General features: G+C 51.1%; 1 protein-coding gene across 2 annotated transcripts; it reads left to right on the top strand.

The window, feature by feature from the left end:
• Positions 1 to 1,190: 1,190 nt before the first annotated feature.
• LOC308221524 (uncharacterized protein) lies at positions 1,191 to 18,153 on the top strand. Of its 2 annotated transcripts, XM_080618557.1 has the most exons (6): positions 1,191 to 1,324; positions 5,605 to 7,443; positions 12,639 to 13,390; positions 14,443 to 14,590; positions 17,133 to 17,240; positions 18,008 to 18,153. In XM_080618557.1, the coding sequence occupies exons 1-2, from the start codon at positions 1,237 to 1,239 to the stop codon at positions 6,681 to 6,683; spliced, it is 1,167 nt and encodes a 388-aa protein (XP_080474683.1). In that variant the 5' UTR covers positions 1,191 to 1,236; the 3' UTR covers positions 6,684 to 7,443; positions 12,639 to 13,390; positions 14,443 to 14,590; positions 17,133 to 17,240; positions 18,008 to 18,153. The 2 variants fall into 2 exon arrangements, with proteins under 2 accessions (XP_080474683.1, XP_080474682.1); XM_080618556.1 differs by lacking the exons at positions 12,639 to 13,390; positions 14,443 to 14,590.
• The last annotated feature ends 708 nt before the right edge of the window (positions 18,154 to 18,861 follow it).

The raw sequence follows: 18,861 nt of genomic DNA, 5'->3' as shown, positions 1-18,861 counted from the left end.
ATTACACAAGTAGCTGAAACCAGCCATATCTGTCTGTCTTTGGATTAACTGTAAGTAGAGAAGAATGAGAAGGAATAGTAGAATGGGCCAACTGATATGTAGATGTGGTGAGGAGAAGGAGAAGAATGGTAAGGAGTATGGGTCATCTGATAAGGAGGATGGGCAGAAGAATGGTATGTAGGAGGCAATTTATGTTTAATGGGGCCCCTAAATTCCACAGCCTTCCAGGCGCTAGCGTTTCTTATATCAAGCCCCCTTGTATCATATGCTATGTTCTTTACCCTTCGGAATCATCCTGAATGGCAGACAGAATCATCCAGAATGGCAGGTGTTGGCTCTGGAGAAGGGTAATAGAAATGGAAGTTAAAGAGATGTTGTTCGGCATGTAGTATAGGGCAGAGCTGTACCACACTGGGAGAGGTAGGGGACCCTGGAGCTGGGGATTTACCAGAACATTATAAAGCACCCGTGAGACAGGAACCACCACAAGAGGAAGGTGGGGATTCCGAATCAGACATCCCTCCAGGCAGTCCAGTATCCTCTCACACCCGAGGAAGGCAAGGGCAGGAAATACTGCAAGCAGAACAGGATGGGCAGACAACGAATATCCTAAGCTAGCAGATGTTCGGGAGCCAGTGTCTCCAAACTAACTGATAATTAGAAGGATGGTAAGAAAGAATTCACTCATGTTACTAAGACTACTAAATTGTGTTATGACACCACAGGCTTACAATGCAAACATTGTTCTCTAGCTTAGACCTAAGTTAAAAGTATTTTAACCCTATGTTTTCCAGGCACTTGCTTTCCTTACAGCACTCGGTACCGACAGGCCCGCGGGGCCCCGCCGTAGGACGGCACCATCGCCACCGGCAGCCCAGCGCCGCCATCTTCCCCTCTTCTCGGACGCGAAGGCACCGCCCGCCGCTGGTCGCTGCCGTCACGTGGCAGCGCCCCCTGGTGCGCCGGTCCAGCCGCTGAGGGCGGGCCTGGCCGGGCCGCAGGGACCGGGGCCTGACCCGGTAGGGCTTGGCCCGGAAGCCCGCCCCCCGCGGCCGCGTGAGCTTCCGTGGCAGGGGAGTGCTGCGGGGCCCGGAGCTCTCCGCTGCACGCGCCCTGGAGCCGGGGTCCCTGCTCGGCGCGGAGCCGGTGGCTCCCGAGCCGCGCCGCTGGTAGCGGGCGGTGAAAGCCCAGCTCGCCTGACCCTCTTGGTTTGTTTCCCCGGAGCTGGAGCCGGAGATGATCATCCACATGGATCAGAAGGAGGAACTGCGGTTGTGCCGTCTCCGCTCCTGCGAAGGGAAGACTGCTGTGAGCGGCAGCTCAGGTAAGGGCCATCAGCGTGAACCCGTCATGAGAAACAGTGCTCCAGGAGCACCAGCGCCCACAGGATGTACAAGGGCGGCGGTGCTGGGTTGGAGCAGGGCCCGTGCAGCTTCACCTGCTGCCTGTGACGAGGGTATTCATAGCGCCACAGGCCACCAGGCTGGGAGGGATCTCAAGGATCATCCGGTGCAACTTTTCCAGGCAGAGCATGCCCTGGACTGGATGTCGCAGTGCCCTGTCCAGCTGAGTCTTTAAAGTGTCCAGCACTGGGGAGTGCACCGCTTCCCTGGGGAGATTATTCCAATGGCTGGTTGTTCTCACTGGGAGAAATTTTCCTCTTGTGTCCAACCAGAATCTCCCCAGGAGTAAGTTGTGCCCCTCGTCTTTTCCATGTGACTCCTTGTGGAAAGGGAGCCTCCGTCTTCTTCATAGCCACCCTTAAATACTGGACTGTGGTGGTCAGGTCTCCCCTGAGCCTTCTTTTCTGTAGGCAGAACAAGCCCAGCTCTCTCAGCCTTTCCTCATACAGCAGGCTGCCCAGCCTTTGATCAAGACCCAGAGAAGGGCAGACAAGCAGTGATGTGTCCCTGTATCCTTTCACAGGCCTGCGCCGTCTGTGGCTTCAGAAGCTCCTGAACTAGACACGTAATGTCTCAAGATCTGTCTTCTTGCCTTCTCAAGCTGCGCCCATTGTAGCATCCGTGGCAGCTTGCAGCAAGGAGTTCCACAGCTTATTTAGGTGCTTGATGAATTGCTGCCTCCTTTAGTTTGCTTTGAAAGTGCCTTTTACTGCTGCCAGGAGTTCTTAATTTAGAAGAGATGGTGCAGGATAGATGCCAAACCACCCCACAGGCCACTTGTGTTTTTATAGTCCTCTGTGATACCCCCTATCAGCTGTACCTTTTCCCAGCAGAATGGGCAGTTCACTCATCTCCTATACAGAAGCTGTTCTGTGCCTCTGATGGTTCCTGTCATGCCTCTATCTTCCTCAGCTCTATCAGAGTGTCTCTGACATGGGGGATCCGTCCTCCCCCTTGCACACAGTCAGAATGTGGGTTTTGAGCAGCAAGGCAGAATTACGTTCTCTTTTCTTCCCTATTTTTTCCCCCCAGCACTCATTGATGCTTGACTGGCTGTGTTGTGTGCCTAGGAGCTGCAGTTTTCACCCAGCTGCTCAGACTCCAAGGTGCTAATGCTGGATGATATGAAGAACATTCTAGGCCCATCGTGGTGTAAGTGCAAGCTGTAGAGGCTGTTCTCCTCTGAAGGTCTTTGTTTGCCTGCTGTGAACATCCCCGTCACCTGGTTGGTCAGTATCTTAAGGCTCTGCCACAGTTTTTGTCAGCCTTTGTGTCTTTAACCCTGAGGAACACAAAATCATCAGCAAATGTTTCCACCTCCCTTTTCCCTTCCTTACTGCCCTGTGAGCTTCATTCATCCTACAGCAGCTTAGTTTCTTTACCAGTTTTGATGAAGAAGGAATGTCTTTTGGGAATGCCTTTGGACCCCACATGTCCCTTTTGATAAAACTGGGGCCATCTCTGAAGAACTGCGAGTGGTTTGTGAAGTGAGACATCTCTTTCCAAAGGCCGTGCCAGGTCTTCCCCAGGCTGCCCTCTCGCCATCTGTCCATTAAGTCTTTTACTCAAATTTCTGTTTGTTTGCTCAGAATGTTGGGCCCCAGATCTCTCCTCCACCCCTTTCTGTGGCATCACATCAGCCACCTCCAGTCCCAACAGTGAGGTACCGGAGCCAGAAGTCCAGCAGCTTACTCTGCTTACCTGGAGCTTGCCTTGTAGCTATAGCACTGGCACTCTTGGGCATATCAGAGGTCTTGCCATCAACTCAAATTGGCATGTGCTGAGGAACAACCACATTCTTCATGTCTCTCTTGCTTATTCATTTTTGCCAGTTCAGCCTTATGCTTCTAGTATTAATTCCTCCTCATTGTGAACTTGCTCTCCTTCCACTTGAAATACTTCCAGTGAGTTCGTGTCTTGGTTTAGATCAAACCCTTTACAGACAGCGTGTCCTAGTTGCCAGTGAAGGCACCTGGTAGCTCAGAAGTAACAGAAATGATTGTAGAAGCACTAGAGCCGTGACAATAATTGTAAAAAGAAGCTTGACACTCCTCATCTTCCCCCAAAAGTATAGAACACCATAGAAAACTTAATTGTCTCGTACTTCTGAAGGCTTTTTCAAGGTCTATGTAAAGAACCAAAATTCTGTTTGAGTGCCAAAGTTAGCATCTCTTTGGGCACAACGGCAACAGAACAACTTTGCTAGCTCCACTGTCTACTCAGTACGTCTGACGAACTTGTCAAGAGCTTCATGCTGGCCTGCCAGGAACATCCTCTTTCCATCCTGTCTGTGGATATCACCTTTCTCTTTTCCTCGAGTCCTGGCTGGAGTAGCTGCAGAGAAATGGAAATGCCTTTGTGGTAACTAGCAAAATTGCATTTTCTGTTCCTCTCAAGGGATGGTTTTAATGAAAACTGTGTGAGGGAAGAAGTGGCATCACTGCCACAGCAAGCTGCCGGAGAAGGTATCTTAGGAGCTCACTGTGAAATCATATTGTGATGTTTTCTTGTGCTTCCCAGAAAGAGGAAGATGAAATATGTACATATATCAGTCTGGGGTTGAACTTCTAGACTCTCCTTCCTTTATTGCACACTTATGCTTCAGTAGCAACTCACGTCTTCCATGGCCTGCACTTCCTTATCACAGCTCTGCCAGACCACAGGAGGTGCCTGTGGTTTGTACAGCAATCCCATGTGACCGATATGGTACTGGTTTATTTCATAAGAGTGTTCAGAGACCCACAAGATATCTGTTGAATCTTTAAGCAGATCTGGAGATGTGCTTTGTGTGCATGTCACGCAGGTCCTGTCTTGCTCATTCAGCCTGCAAAGAGCTGTGTTTCCTGTGGACAGCAAAAGGCACAGCATTGTTGGGGGCACGTGGTTCTGGACCTGCTACATGCTCATCAAACCACATTCAGAGCAGTGGGCTGGAAGGAGTCGCTGCTCTCTGTGAACACCCTAGAAACCAGCACAAGCCCCTTGTCTTGAACAGGCTTTCAGGTGAGCTTGGGTCCGCGCAGCGAACATTCATAGCAGTAACGCTTCTGCAAGACTTTATATACATAGGATGGCAGGGATTTGTTCATTGCCTGTGTCCCAGGAGCCTCATAACTGTTCAGCTAGTGTTAATTTGACTTGCACCTACCTTCATCTTCTTCATGTATTGGATTTCCTCAGTGCATAATCTGGAACCAGCCATGGGAGATCTTCAGTTCACCCACCACGTTGCACAATGGATTTGTTCTGCACCAGTGAAAGCATAAGGTTAATTTGCTTCTGCTCCAAGACTGGCATAAGCCAGGCTCCAGGCGGTCTCCGTGTCTCATGCCTCGTGCATCTTCTCTTTCTCTGCAGTACCAGCAGCACAAGAGCACGGAGATTACTGTTGCAACCCAAGTAATGTTCTGCTGAACAAGGCAGTTCTTTATGGCCTAACTCTGGCTCCCAGTTCAACTTTTAGTAACATCCTGTGGAGACAAGCAGAGAGAGCTGGGCTTGTTGAGCCTGGAGAAGAGAAGGCTCTGGGGACATCATAGAGCAGCTTCCAGCACCTAAAGGGCCCAACAAGAAATGTGGAGAGGGGCTTTTGACAGGAGCAGGTAGGGACAGGACAAGGCGGAATGGCTTTAAACTGAGAGAGGGGAGATTTAGGCAAGGTGAAAGAAGTTCTTCCCTGTGAGGATGCTGAGGCGCCGGCACAGGTTGCCCAGAGGAGCTGTGGCTGCCCCATTCCTGGCAGTGTTCAAGGCCAGGTTGGATGGGGCTTGCAGCAACCTGGTCTAGTGCAAGGTGCCTGTGCACATGGCAGGAGGCTGGAACTGGATGTGATCTGTAAGGTCCATTCCAGCTAAAACCGTCCTGTGGTTCTGTGATTTTCAGATACAACATCCTGGAAGAGCAAGCATCTTTCCCATTCAAGCAGTAAACCTTTGCCTCTAATATGCCAGTGATTCCAGGAGACTGAGGTTCTGGTGAAGCATGCAGGGCAATTTACAGCATTTGCTCCTGTGAACACTCTGAAAAATCCACTGTGTAGTTTGGAGGGAAATACCATGTCCTGAAGGCAGGATATAGCAGAATGTTTTATACTTAAAGTCAATCTGTCTGCTGAATTTTTAGAATTTGTCCCCTTGGGATTTGCCCTGTCCAAAGCTTCCAGTCCTGCCTGTGACTTGTCTGGATTCTCATTTTATTGCAGGTGAAGATGGGATTGTGAGCAAGAATGAAGACAATGCCCATCAAGGCATCCCCAGGCCAGTGGAGCCCAAGGGTTTATGCTCAGGACTCTCTGAGGAGAACAGTTCCCAGGGTCCTGCGCAGGACCCTGTTCTCCCACGCAGGTCAGAAAGGATTGAGAGATCCAAGAGCTTCCAGGTGAGCTCCAACCTCATCCAGCATCGGAGAATCCACACCGGAGAAAAACCCTTGACCTGCACCGAATGTGGGGAGAGTTTCTGGCAGCGGTCACATCTCATCCAGCACCAGAGGATCCACACAGGGGAGCGGCCCTACAAGTGCTCCGAGTGTGGGAAGAGCTTCACTGTGAGCTCGAAGCTGATCCAACACCAGGTAATCCACACTGGGGAGAAGCCCTACAAGTGTGCCGAGTGTGGGAAGAGCTTTTCCCGGAAGGCGCAGCTTATCCTGCACCAGCGCGTGCACACCGGGGAGAAACCCTATGAATGCCCAACCTGCGGGAAAAGCTTTAGCTTGAGCTCGAATCTGACACAACACCAGCGTGTGCACACTGGGGAGAAACCCTACGAATGCAAGTCCTGTGGGAAGAGCTTTAGCGTGAGTTCTAATCTGATCCGGCACCAGTTAACCCACACCAGGAAAAAGCCCTACAGGTGTGCTGAGTGCTGGAAGAGCTTCTCTGAGAACTCACTGCTCGTCCAGCACCAGCGGATGCACACCGGGGAGAAACTCTATGAGTGTACGGAGTGCAGGAAGAGCTTCAGTGTGAGATCCGAGCTCATGAAACACCAGCGCGTCCACACCGGGGAGCGCCCCTTTAAGTGTACCGAGTGCGGGAAGAGATTCCTTTGGAAGACAAACCTGCTCCAGCACCAACGCATCCACACTGGGGAGAGGCCCTACATGTGCACCTACTGCGGGGACAGATTTCGGCAGAGTCCCCACCTCATCCAGCACTTGCGAATCCACACCGGGGAGCGTCCATACGTCTGTGCTGAGTGCGGGAAGGGCTTCACCATAAGCTCGGCACTCTTCCGGCACCAGCAGACCCACAGGGGTGGGGAGCCCCAGGTGGGGTGAGTGTGGGGAGCAGTGAGGTCTGATGCCCTGTGAGCAAAGCCCGGTGTCTCCCCCTCCCATTGACCACCCTGCTTGTGGAGGGTGAAAGAAGTTTCTTCCCCTAGGAATGAGCCCTCAGAGAGGAAGAAGGGGGGGGGCCGGTGGAGGGAGCTGATTGGAGGTTTGGGGCAGGTGCCAGGAGGAAGGTGCCAGACTCTTTTCAGTGGTGGCCACCCCAGGATGAGCAGCAGTGGCCATGAACTGAAACACCAGAGGTTTCACCTCGACATGAGGAAGAACTTGTTCCGTTGCAGTGGCAGAGCACTGAACCGGCTGCGCAGGGGGATGTGGAGGCTCCGTCTCTGGGCACATCCAAGCCCCGGCTGGACACGTTCGGGTGTCCCTGCCCCGGCAGGGCTGGGACCGGGTGACCCCGGGGTCGGCTCCCACGGCTCGTGCCGCTCGCACTGACCCCGCGCAATAAACGTTCGTTGAACACCGCCGGGTTGCCTTCTCCGGACTGCGGCTGCGCGGGGACTCGCGCCGGCCGCCCGCCCGCCGGGATCTCGGTGGTAGCCGTTGGAGGGGGCGGGGACTTAGGGCCGCTGTGTGGCGTCCCGGCCTCCTCCAGCAATCGGCGGCTCGGGCTCGTGCCGCGGGCGGTTCCTGATTGGCTGCGCGGTCCCCACCCTGGGTGATAAATTCGGGGCGGCCGGGCCGGGCCTTTGTGTCACGTCGCGGGTCTGAGGGCGGGTCTCGGGGTCTGCGGCAGAGGCGGAGGGTGAGTGTTCGCGGCGCGTGTCCATGGCAACGCGGCGGGTCCGGCCCCGGGCTGAGGCCCTCGGGGTTACCCCCGGATTAACCCCCCACTGTAGTTTCTTGCTACTCGTGTGGTGAGGGACGGAAGCACTAGTTCCCTCCGAACTAGGGCTGAGACATAGAGCATTCACGGAATGCGGGTCATCAACGATTTATTCCGCAGTTAGAATTCCTTTTATTTGCCGCCCAAGCACCTCCCCAGGGTCAGCTGGTTCCTGTCCCTCCTAGCAGCTTCCCGTCCGTGCACCAATCCCTACATCTCCCCCGCCTCAAGACTAGAAAACTCAGGGTTTTAACAGCTATTCCAAATAACAACTTATAACTCTAATTAACTAAGTAAGAAAGGTTTGTGCCACTAAGTATTCACACACAGTGCGTATTACATAATCAAACAAGAAGGAAACAAACGTCCGAATACTAATAAACACAGAGCGTCAGCCTAAAGGGACCTATATGCAGGTGTTTCCGGCCTGAGTGATGTCGTATTCAACGGCTGGCTACAAAGTTCGTAAGCCACGTTGTGACTGGATCCGTGAGTGAAGTCATCTGGACACACAAGGGCCATGGATGTCATTTCACACCTCTTTCCATCACTCTCTCCCAGATACAGATGAGCGCCAATCACCACCTGTGAAATATAGCTCAAATACAAACTTACAACTACAAATACGGTAATTACCATTTGCTGGTATCCAGCGTAGCCCAGTCTCCCCCTCCACACAGGCATAGCCTCGTCCGTGAGCACGTAGGGCAAATGGACCTACCTTACCCTTTTCCAGATCTTTCACCCGTACCTGCGGATATGGGGGTTTGTTTAGAGGTGGAGCAAAGTGCGAGCTCATGGGGGATTGTTCACTTGATCCATGCGAGAATTGATTTAAACTAGAGCAGAAAGTAAAAGTCAGCACACACAGACTGCAGGAGCTCCTCTGGGTACGGTCTCCCCCGCCTCAAGACACACGAGGCGAGCTTTCAGAGTCTGGTGCGTGCGTTCGACGATAGCTTGGCCAGTGCTGTTATGAGGACAACCAGTCTTATGCTCAGTGCCCCAGTGTTGTAAAACCAAAGCCACCAGTTGACTTGAATATGCTGGACCGTTGTCTTGATCTTGATCTGGCTAGGGACTCCCAAAATCGCCATGACCTCGCGCCAATGCAAAATGGTCGCCTTAGCGTCTTGCTTGCTTTGTGCCATAGCCAAGATGACACTGCTACAGGTATCAACCGTGACATATATATAATAGCACATAAAAACTGGAGAGCAACAGCCAGGGACTGGCAGACCTTGTGCAACGCGGTCTGCACTATTGTTACCTTCAGTTAGGAGTCCAGGGATGTGCGAATGACTGTTACAGTGATTTGGGCAAATTTCAGCAGCTCGCTCAGACAAAGCCTGAAAAAGGACTTGCGCACACTCCATCGTAGCCTCAATGGCCAATGGGGTCCGCAGATCACTGTCGTAGCACAGTAGCTACAGTATATGCTTCCAGAAATTGAACTGCTGTTGGCTAGACGTAACCAATATAGATTGTGATTGGCTCAGAAGTGCAGTCCACACATTTTTGAAGCAGGTAACAAGCTCGCTAAAATTATCCATTCGCTACCTTTCTCACATAACTTGCAGTTTCACCATCCCGCTCCACATCTTGTTAGCCTTGAGCAAATGCCAAGTTCCTTATTCTACTGCACGTAACTGTCCTTTAGTAACCTAAGGCTAGGCCTTGCAGCCTGGGTAACTTGAGTTCAGGCCTTGCAACTTAACTCAGAGTTTGGCTAAAACCAAACAGCTGGGATTGCTCACATGTCGATTGTTCAGCTGTATTCTTCATAACCACCATCTCCTAAGGCTAACATCTGGGTTGGTCACGAAATGTCCACCGTCCCTCAGCCACTCCACAATTCTCTCTTTTTGTCTTTGAGCAAACCAGACAGATGTTACATTTTTCTTAACTATAGACATCATACACCACAACATATAACTTGCTACTAATACAAATAAAACTAACACACATAATATAGTTACTCCATCCATCATCTTTTGTTAGCCATTTAACCCCCTCTTTCAATTGTTGTATACTCTTATAAATTGATTCCAAATGATCTGACAAATTCATGCAGCACATTCCCTCAAATTCAGCACAACCATGCCCCTGTGCCAACAATAAAAAGTCGATTGCTGCCCTATTTGTAAGGTGGCATGACGAACACTATCAACACCAGTCAAGAGCCCACTTAGTGCAAGCATAGTAGCATTTGTCAGTTCCTTCTTATCTTGCTGGGATTCCTTCAGCTTTTGTTGTCCCTTGGTTCATGTCCGACTCCACGTAGGCACTTGCTGATCTGGGTACATGGCTGTTCTTTGCCAGAAAGTCATCCACATCTCTGCCTTTTTCTTTCTATACAAGCCAAACATGCTTTGTAGCACTCATAATCATTCGTTGGATACATTAAAGATACACAGCAACAAAATCAAAATTGTTAAAATGACAATAAACACCATTAGTCCACCTTCCACTAGAGCAACCAGCCAACCTGTCAGTCCCCATTCACTTAACAAATTGTCCAGCCAAAAGGCTTGCCCATCCTCATACACTATGTGTAAGATCTTAGCATGTTTCCATATTAGTTCAACATATGCCAATCACAGGCTGCTGGGTCTGCCCTTTTTCTCCTGGATGGCTCTCTGATAACAGGGGAAGCCATCCCCTCCCATCAAGGTCTGGCATGGCATGTGTCCCCACCGCTCCACACCTGCTGGGTTGCAGCCAACAGCGGAGCTAAAGGTTCTTCTTGGTGGCAAACACAGAGGCCAACCCAGTCTTGCCCTTGACTGTGGCAGCAGGCATTTGGTCAACCTCAGTTCTTGTACCTCGTTGTCAATGCAGAGTTTCACCTGCTTCATCCACTAACAAGTTGCTACTGTGGCAAAGCACATACAGATTTACATTACCAGAGTAACTATTACAGGTTACAACAGCATGTTGAAAATGCTGATGGCAGTGAGAAACCAGCCAAAGAACTTTCTTACCAGTGGAGTTCTCCCACCCTCTTAATTTGTTCCATTACCTGCTTTATAACACTACCATCATATCAGAATCTTTCTAGCTTTTGTCTTAGCATTTTCTAGCAGCTGCTGCAAATTTGCATGCTCTAACATCTTTTACAAGTAACAAGTCCACACAACACAGGGTACAGTTTCTCATTAGCAACTGGCTAGTAAATACAAGTGGTTTTATACACAAAATCACAGCTTCTAATAATAGCTGCGTTACAAGCACACATATTCAAGTTGTTACTTTTCAGTTGCCCTCAAGTGATGTCCTGTAATCATTTATATTTCTCCTCCTCTATCTCATTCTGCTCAGGGTATTCACTGTCAGCTCCTGTAGCTGAGGCATCGGGCTCCTCCACTTGTCTGTCCAGCTCATGGCAAGGCTTTGCAAACTTTGCAGGCAGCTGCCATGGACCTGTAGCTAGGAGGACACAAACATACCCCCTCTCCCTCGCTATCAGCTCCTGAGAAGGAGCTGGGTTAGAGTGATTCAAGGGCATTCTGATGGGAAAGAAATGTGAAGCTACAGCTGCCTGCCTGCTTAGCAGCAGCAGTAAATACCTGCCAGCAACAGCACTTTGCATTAACCCTTTCTTGTCCAAAATGTTAATCTGCTACCCATTAAAACTTTTACACAAACCCAACAACAAAAAATACATAGAGCACTGTCCGCCCTCAGCACACACACACACGCATGGGATCCCACAAGCACACTCCATACGATTACAATATTTGAAACACAAACCCCAAACAATCATTATTCCCACTACACAGTCTCTCATACAGAACGTGGAGTAAGGACCCTGTGAAGACAACTAAAAATCAGCTCCAAGCAGCATCGTCGCAGTGTGAGGCTGCAGGCTCAACTTTAGCGGGCGTCCCCGCAGAGGCTCTGCCCCCCCCACATCGCACGAGCCTTGGGCTTTTACACTGACCAAAATGTACACTCATTCCGATGCAGGTGGCCAGCCTACATTGGAAGAAGTGGTCAGCAATATCCATAAAAATTATCCAAGGGCTAATAGAAACATGGATATACATGGATATATATTTGCCAACTTCTAGTACATGTGGATCACAGAGAGACTATCAAACGAGTTGTATATGGGGTTTCAAGTCCACAGCCCACCACAGCACTCACACAGCGTGTTCAAAAGGCTATAAGGGTACTTTTTTTTTTTTTTTTTTTTTTTTCCCTAGAAAATCAAAACCAAACTGAACACTCCTGCCTGGTAGCCAAGGATAAAGACAATGTCGTTAGTAGGGAGGATTCCCCCAGGGTAGGCTTTGAGGGTTGCTGTCGCTCGGTGTGGGGAACCCCTCTGTCCTCTCGCCCTGTCGCACAAGGGGGAGTGTTGCCAGGACTCACAGGACTCCACTTCCCGTTTTCCTGCTGCTGCAGCTGATGCTGTTGCCGCGGTTTCTGGCAGCCCGGGGGCTCCGGCCGCGCCTCCCAGGGCACTTTCCTCCACAGCTCCCGCGCTTGCACCCGCGGCTTCTCCACTCGCAGCGCCTCCGTGTCCCGCGGCCGCTCCAGCAGCTCCTGTCCTGGAGACAACTTTTCTCGATGGCACCCCACGTCTCCCCTAGATCTCCTGCTTTCTTTTCCCCAGCCAAGACCGCTTTCAAATCTCTTGGCGGATCCGTCCCCATCAGGAGGTATCTAATACGTCCACGGGGGCCTCCACTTCCCCCCCGTCCCCGCATCCATTGGATGCAGCGGCCCGCTGGCCCCGAGTTTATCGCCATCGGCAACCCAGCTTGCTGCGCGAGGGCCTCCAGTACCTGTACCACGTGGCTCACATCCATCGCTATCACATCGGGGTCACCACTTGTAGTTTCTCGCTACTCGTGTGGTGAGGGACGGAACCACTAGTTCCCTCCGAACTAGGGCTGAGACATAGAGCATTCACGGAATGCAGGTCACCAACGATTTATTGCGCAGTTAGAATTCCTTATATTTGCCGCCTAAGCACCTCCCCAGGGTCAGCTGGTTCCTGTCCCTCCTGGCAACCTCCCGTCCGTGCACCAATCCCTACACTACTCACCACTTTTAATATAGGAAAATAAGTAAGATCCCTTCCCTGCTTTTTTATTCTCTTTTAGGTATGACTTGCAGTTACAATCAAAGCATTTGTACTCAATTATTACGTCTTCAGTTAATGCGGCGTCACAGTTCAGTGCATGTAAATTACAGTCATTCAAATGACACTGTGTCATAAATACTGTTTAGTATGTTACGAAAAAATGTGAGGATGGAAGGCACGGACCCTGTGGTACAGTACAAGCTGGATCATTTACTACAAGGATTACACGATATTTATATGCTTCCAAGCAATTAACCAAGCACATCTATGTCTGCCTTGTGGTTACATTTACAACTTTGGGTCGTGAATTATTTCTTACCATCCTTCTAATGAGTGAATTATTTCTTACCATCCTTCTAATTATTAGTTAGGTTGGCGACAGTGACTCCCGAACATCTGCTAGCTTAGAATACTCCTTGTCTGCCCATCCTGTTTGTCGTGGTTTAAGCCAGTCGGCAAGTCAGCCACGCAGTTTCTATCCGCCCCCCCTCCCGAAGGGATGGGGAGGAGAATCGAAAGAATGTAACTCCCATGGGTTGAGATAAGAACAGTCCAGTAACTAAGATACAACCCAAATCACTACTGCTACCACCAATAATAATAATGACAGAGAAATAACAAGGGAAGAGTATATGATACCACCTGAAGAAACGAGCCTGACTGAGCAGAGAGTGCCCTTCAGGATAACTCCCAGTTACATCCCAGGCATGACGATTTGTGTCACGTCGCGGGTCTGAGGGCGGGTCTCGGGATCTGCGGCAGAGGCGGAGGGTGAGTGTTCGCGGCACGTGTCCATGGCAACGCGGCGGGTCCGGCCCCGGGCTGAGGCCCTCGGGGTTACCCCCGGATTAACCCCCCACCTCCCGGGGGGCTCTGCTCCGCTGGGCCCGCCGCCTCTTCCCGTTCCCGCGGACATGTAGGCCCGGGACCTGCGGCGCTCAACTGGCAAAGCCGTGTAGGCCGTATGAGGGCCGCGTCCGTGTGCCTTTGCCCCGCAAGGCCTGGGCGGCCGGTCCTGAGGGCAGCGCCCGACCCGTGGCTCTGGCCTAGGCCTCAAGCTGTTCTGGGTCAGGTGCTGCCGTCTGCCAGCCGTGTGCTCGGGAGCAGCGGGGCTGTGTGCGGCTGTGCTGGGCCAGTGCTTGTCAGGCCTCCTGCATCTCTTCCCTCGGCTCCTGCGGGCGAGCGTCCGCACAGCAGCTGAGGGAGCGTGCCAGAGTGGCTGCCTCATACCCTGCAGTGGTTCCTGCACACAGCTCCTCCAGGAGGATGTCTTGAGTGTTTCAGGACAGGAGCTGCACCCGGTTCTGCTGGTGCCCTGGGGGCACTTGGCTCTTCTCTGTCCCTGGCAGTGTTCAAGGCCAGGTTGGACGGGCCTTGGAGCAACCTCTGCTAGTGGAAGGTGTCCCTGCCCGTGCCAGGGTCTGGGAACTGGATGAGCTTTAAGGTCCCTTCCAACCCCAGCCATTCTATGGTTCTATAACTCTTGATGCTGCTGAGCTCAATGAAGAGCTGGAAGGATGAAGGCCTGTGAAGCCTATTGCTGTCCCAGCCCTTCCTTTGTTGGGTGACACAGATATCTTATTCAAGCCTCATAGAGCCTAGCCCAGCACTGCTTTACATACATCAGCTATAAGTGCCTATCACTGGCCCTGCTTGGGGTGTCCCAGGCACAGCTGACTGCATGCTGGGATGGGCAGGGCAAGTAGTGGCTCTCCCCAGAGCAAAGGCTGTTCACCAAGTTCATGTGTGCCTGTCACACTCCTTTCCTACTCTCCCCAGGTGTAAAGCTGGTTGACTGATGTGTCCTTGTGCTGTTCTCCCAGGCAGACTGAGAAAAGAGATTCTGGATGCACTGCCTGGCACAAGGGCTGATTACCGAAGTGCAGAACTGGACGAGATCTGTGAACTTACCAGGAGTTCCCTCCTTGGTCACTTTGTTGAGGTGCTGGACAGTGGCTCTGGGGGACAGAGGTAGGGTTTTCGTGGGCACCTCTAAAAGTGCCTTAGACTTGAATTATTTCCCAGATGTAGGCAACGTCCAGGTGAAGTCTTGACCCCACCTGGGATCAGGCAGTGTAAAAATTATTCTGTGAGGCTCCATTGGATTGTTGGGATTAAGTGTCTTCCTACCCTGAGAAGAATGGCTGTGCATCTTGAGTGTGAAACTTGCTGTGGAAATGTGTCTGGGGCAAACTAAGTGCTGGCTAGATGAGATAGGGATGTTTTCTCAGAGGGTTTGAACACTGTTATTGGGAAAGAAATGTTTGGAGTGCTGAGGTGTTTTGTACTAAGCCTTGTCTCCAATCTCCAGCCCCACTATCCTGCCTCTTGTAGCTGTTGGATTCTCCCAGGAGGCTGCTGGTAGGGCCCTGGGAAGGTATGTGTTTACCCTGAACATCAGCCAGGTCTTGATGAGCAGAGCTCATGAAGCAAATGAAATGACATTGCAGCCTCTGCAGTGGAAGTGGGCAGCTGCTCGAGCTGCCTGCTTGGTGAGTAGGACACTGCCTCTTCCAGGGGAGCAAAACTGTGAGAAATGAGGGCCCTGACCAGTGACCGTGTGGTGGGCTTTCAGCTACCAGATTTGGAGTAAAAGGGATGTGTAATGGTAAGAGATACAATGATTCTTACTTCCCTTCCTCCGAGTTCTCATGTGATACGCTAGTACTGAAAAGGACAGGGGTTTGATTTGTGCTCACTTGTCTCCTGAATTCACGGCTCATCCTGTCTATGCTGGATGGTATTGCGGAAAATCTCAGCTTCCATGTTGTCCTGTGTATGTACTGTCATCAGTACTGTCTGGAAGTATAAGATAAATTGGAACCAGTTTCTCCAGTTTAGTTTTGGAATCTGCATTTCTTGAGGAGTGCCTGACTTGAAGCCAGCTGCGCAGGAAGCCAGGATGCCATCAGGACTTGTGCAGCTGTGCTGGCAGGAGGCTGGCTGTGCTGTGAGGCAGGCAGGCTGTTCCCCTGGGCCCGTGACCAGGTGCTGGCTCAGGCTGGGCAGGTTCTGCCCCTTTGCTTCAGTTTCCCTTCCCCATGGTGGGTGTTTGGAGCTGTGACAAGTTTGCTGAGCTGGTGTGGTGCTGCTGTCCAGTGAGGGATCAAAATGAAAATAGCGCCCTTGAACCTGGCTTCCCCTACCCTCTGGTTGGGGAGGCTGTGCTGTGTCCTATCCTGTGGTGCAGGGCCCTGGGGATGTGGGGCTGCTTCCCCTGTGACTTCTGTTACTGCAGTGGGCTGGCTGGCATGACAAAGTACTGTGTTGTGGTCAGTCCTCGCCTTGGGAAAGGCTCTGTCCCAGTGAGCCCGAGGACTGTGTGATCACAGGGGAAACCTTCACCCTGGTGATGTGTTCTCCAAACTGGGTGCTCAGACCCAGCTCCCAGCGCTCCTGGCCGAGTCCTGTGCTGGAGTATGGAGGGCAGTGGAAGTGGCTGTAGAACAGGGCTTCAGAAAGTCGGGCTGAGGAGCCAGAGGGCAGTTAATTTATAGCTGGGGTGCTCCATGTGAGCTGGGAGCCAGCAGCTGCTGTGCTGGTGCTGGCCCTGTGCTGAGCTTGGTGAACCTGCAGCTGCCTGCCTGCTCTTCTAGCCCTGAGGAGGCTGACGTCGAATGGGAGAGTGTGAGGGATGGCTCTCTTTCAGTGAGTGCTTTCCAAGAGCCAGGAAGCAGCTTAGTTCCTTGTTCATCTGGCAAGGCTGCCTGTAAGGTGATGGTGCTGCTCTGCACAAAGCTGATTACAGGTCCATTTTGTAAATGAGGTGCCTGGATTTCTGCTTAAGAGGAAACTCAGCTATAAGCCAGGTGTCTCACTCCTGCTTCTGGGTAGGTCTTTGGGTGTCCTGCTACATCCCTGGAGATTTTTCTGTTTGCTTCCTTTTGCAGAAGAGGAGGGAGAACTCAGTTGCTTCTGGGGGTTGAAGGAAACCCTGCTAGGCATGAGGGGAGAGTGTTAGAGGTAGCAGGAGCCATCTGCAGCAGCCGTTTTGACTCTTCCCATGCAGTACAGCCCAGAAAAGGCAGAGCAGTGAACTCTGTCCCTGCTTTGGAAGTTCCTCTGCATATACTCCGTTGCAGGGAAGGTGTTTGTCTCCTTGTGAGCTGCCTGACTCCTGCCCTAATTCTCCACTGCTTTCCTCTAGGGAAAGCTCTGTATCACAATCTCAGTGCAGCTAGCTAGTGTGGAGGTCTCTGATCATTTTCAGCCAGGAGCTATCCTGAAGTGGGAAACCAAATGCAGCGTGCTGTGTTGTAGGTCTCCTCTGAGGCTAACATTTGGTGAGCTGGGTGGTGTTAGTGTTGAGGTTCACTGGGGTAATTGAACTGAACAAGCAAGATTGCTTCCTTGAAAGAGCCTGCTGTGCCGTGGAAATGGCCAGTGGCTGCTCCTCACCACCGTGCCTGGTGGTGCAGCTCAGAGGCTGCTTGCTGTATGGCTCAGCATTTCAGACCCATCCCTTCGTGAAGGCAGCTTCCCTCTAAAACCCCTCTCTGATTTTGCTTTTCAGGTTGTCTAATCTCCAGCGCTAACCAGCAATACCACCTGCAATGGAGAGCGCAGAGAGGGGAGAAGGGGAAATGTTGTGCTATGAGGAAACAGAAGATGATAATGTCAGGTGAGTCCTGTCTCACAATGTGGCACAGACAGTATTGGGTAAGGCAGGAGACCTTCCAGGTTAAAGGGTGATCTTTCTCCTCATCTGAAAAGGGGTGGGGGACTCCAATAGCTGATTAATCAAATGTGTATGTGCGGTAAATCTGTTTAAATCAAAGTGTACCAGCAGGGATGGGAAGGAGCAATGTGGCTAAAGCTGGCAGCAAGCAGTTGGGGTTTTTAGCCTTTACTATCACTTGCACTTCAGAAATGCTTTGACCATTTGGCAGTTGTGTTTGTGCCTTCCTGGCCAAGGCGAGGCAGTTTTCCATGGTTTGCTGGGCAGACTCATGTGATAGCAGCTTCTTGTTTGGAAAGATGACCCTAGAGGTGAACTATGCTCTATGCCTCTCTTGCCTTTGCAGAATGCCCACCGGTTTAGGCAAGACTATTGTCTTGGAGATTAGGTTAAACAACAAATTCACACACATGCTCTGAAAGTCGAGGCTTCAGACTTGGGAAGAGTGAGCAGGGTGCTTCCCAGAATACCTAGGTATTCCGTGCTGGTTGACTTCTCTTTGACTTGAGCCAGTTTCATGGTGCCTGGCTGCATGCCCAATCGGTGGGTCTGAAGTGCCTCTGTCTCTTGCAGCTATCTGTAGCAGACTAGTCAGAAAACCTGATCAGTGTCCTTTCCAAAGTGGACTGATGTTAGGCTGTAAACTGTCTGGGACTCTCGGGGAAGTCTTGGACCCTAAACTGTCGTCTTTTACGTATTTATTTTCACAGCATCTTCTGACTTTTGTCGTTCTGGCAGTTCTGAGTCTGCAGAGTGTTACTGAACAAAATGGACTCAACACTTCAAAATAAGAAGCCGGATTTCTAAAAGTATTTATATATTTGGAACATGTCAATATTTTTATTTTTATACCATATGTCTTTGAGTTTATTTGATTTATATAACATACAATAAACAACTTGAAAGGTACCAATGATAAATTGTAAGTAATGTCTTATGACAGGTCGGGGGTGCATTCTAAGCATCCCCACTGGGTCTAGTGGAGAGCAGTAGAGTCTGTGCCTGTACTAACTGAAACCCCAGGCAGAGAACTGGAGGAAGAGGAGCTGACATGGGCACCCTGCAGGAAGGAGAGGTGGGAGAGATCAGCCAGGGAGGGAGCCCAGTTCATGTAGGCTGTGCAGCCCCAAGGTAAGAGAGACCTGGGGAGAAGGGGGGGTGTCTACTGGGTGGATGGGCTGTGGGAAGGGTCTGGTCTGGCCTCAGAGGGAGGGCTCCTGGTGGAGGGGAAGCGGGTGGCTTGTGATGAACCTCTTGTCTGTCAGGTCTATGGCAGGTATAGTGTGTGTGGGGGGACCTCTTAGGAAAGCCTTCTGCCACATGTGGTGAATTGTCAGGAATTTGGGATAGTTTTCTTCCCTGGCTTTCACATCACTTTTCCTCACCCACCTTTTTGTACATGAGCCGACTCTGTTATGTGAAAAGGACAAGGCTTGCCTCAAGTGGCATTCTAGCAGATGTTGTTACCCTCAGCGTACCGTGTATTTCTCTCTGAAGTACACACTTTATCCCTGAAAAATCTTCAGTCCTACTCACCAGTCTTAATATGGGAAAATAACTTCCC

This window comes from Psittacula echo, assembly GCF_963264785.1.
Source record: "Psittacula echo genome assembly, chromosome: 5".
NCBI classification, from domain to species: Eukaryota; Metazoa; Chordata; class Aves; order Psittaciformes; family Psittacidae; genus Psittacula; species Psittacula echo.
Note: the sequence above shows the minus strand (reverse complement) of the source record. Positions and strands in the feature narration are given on the sequence as shown.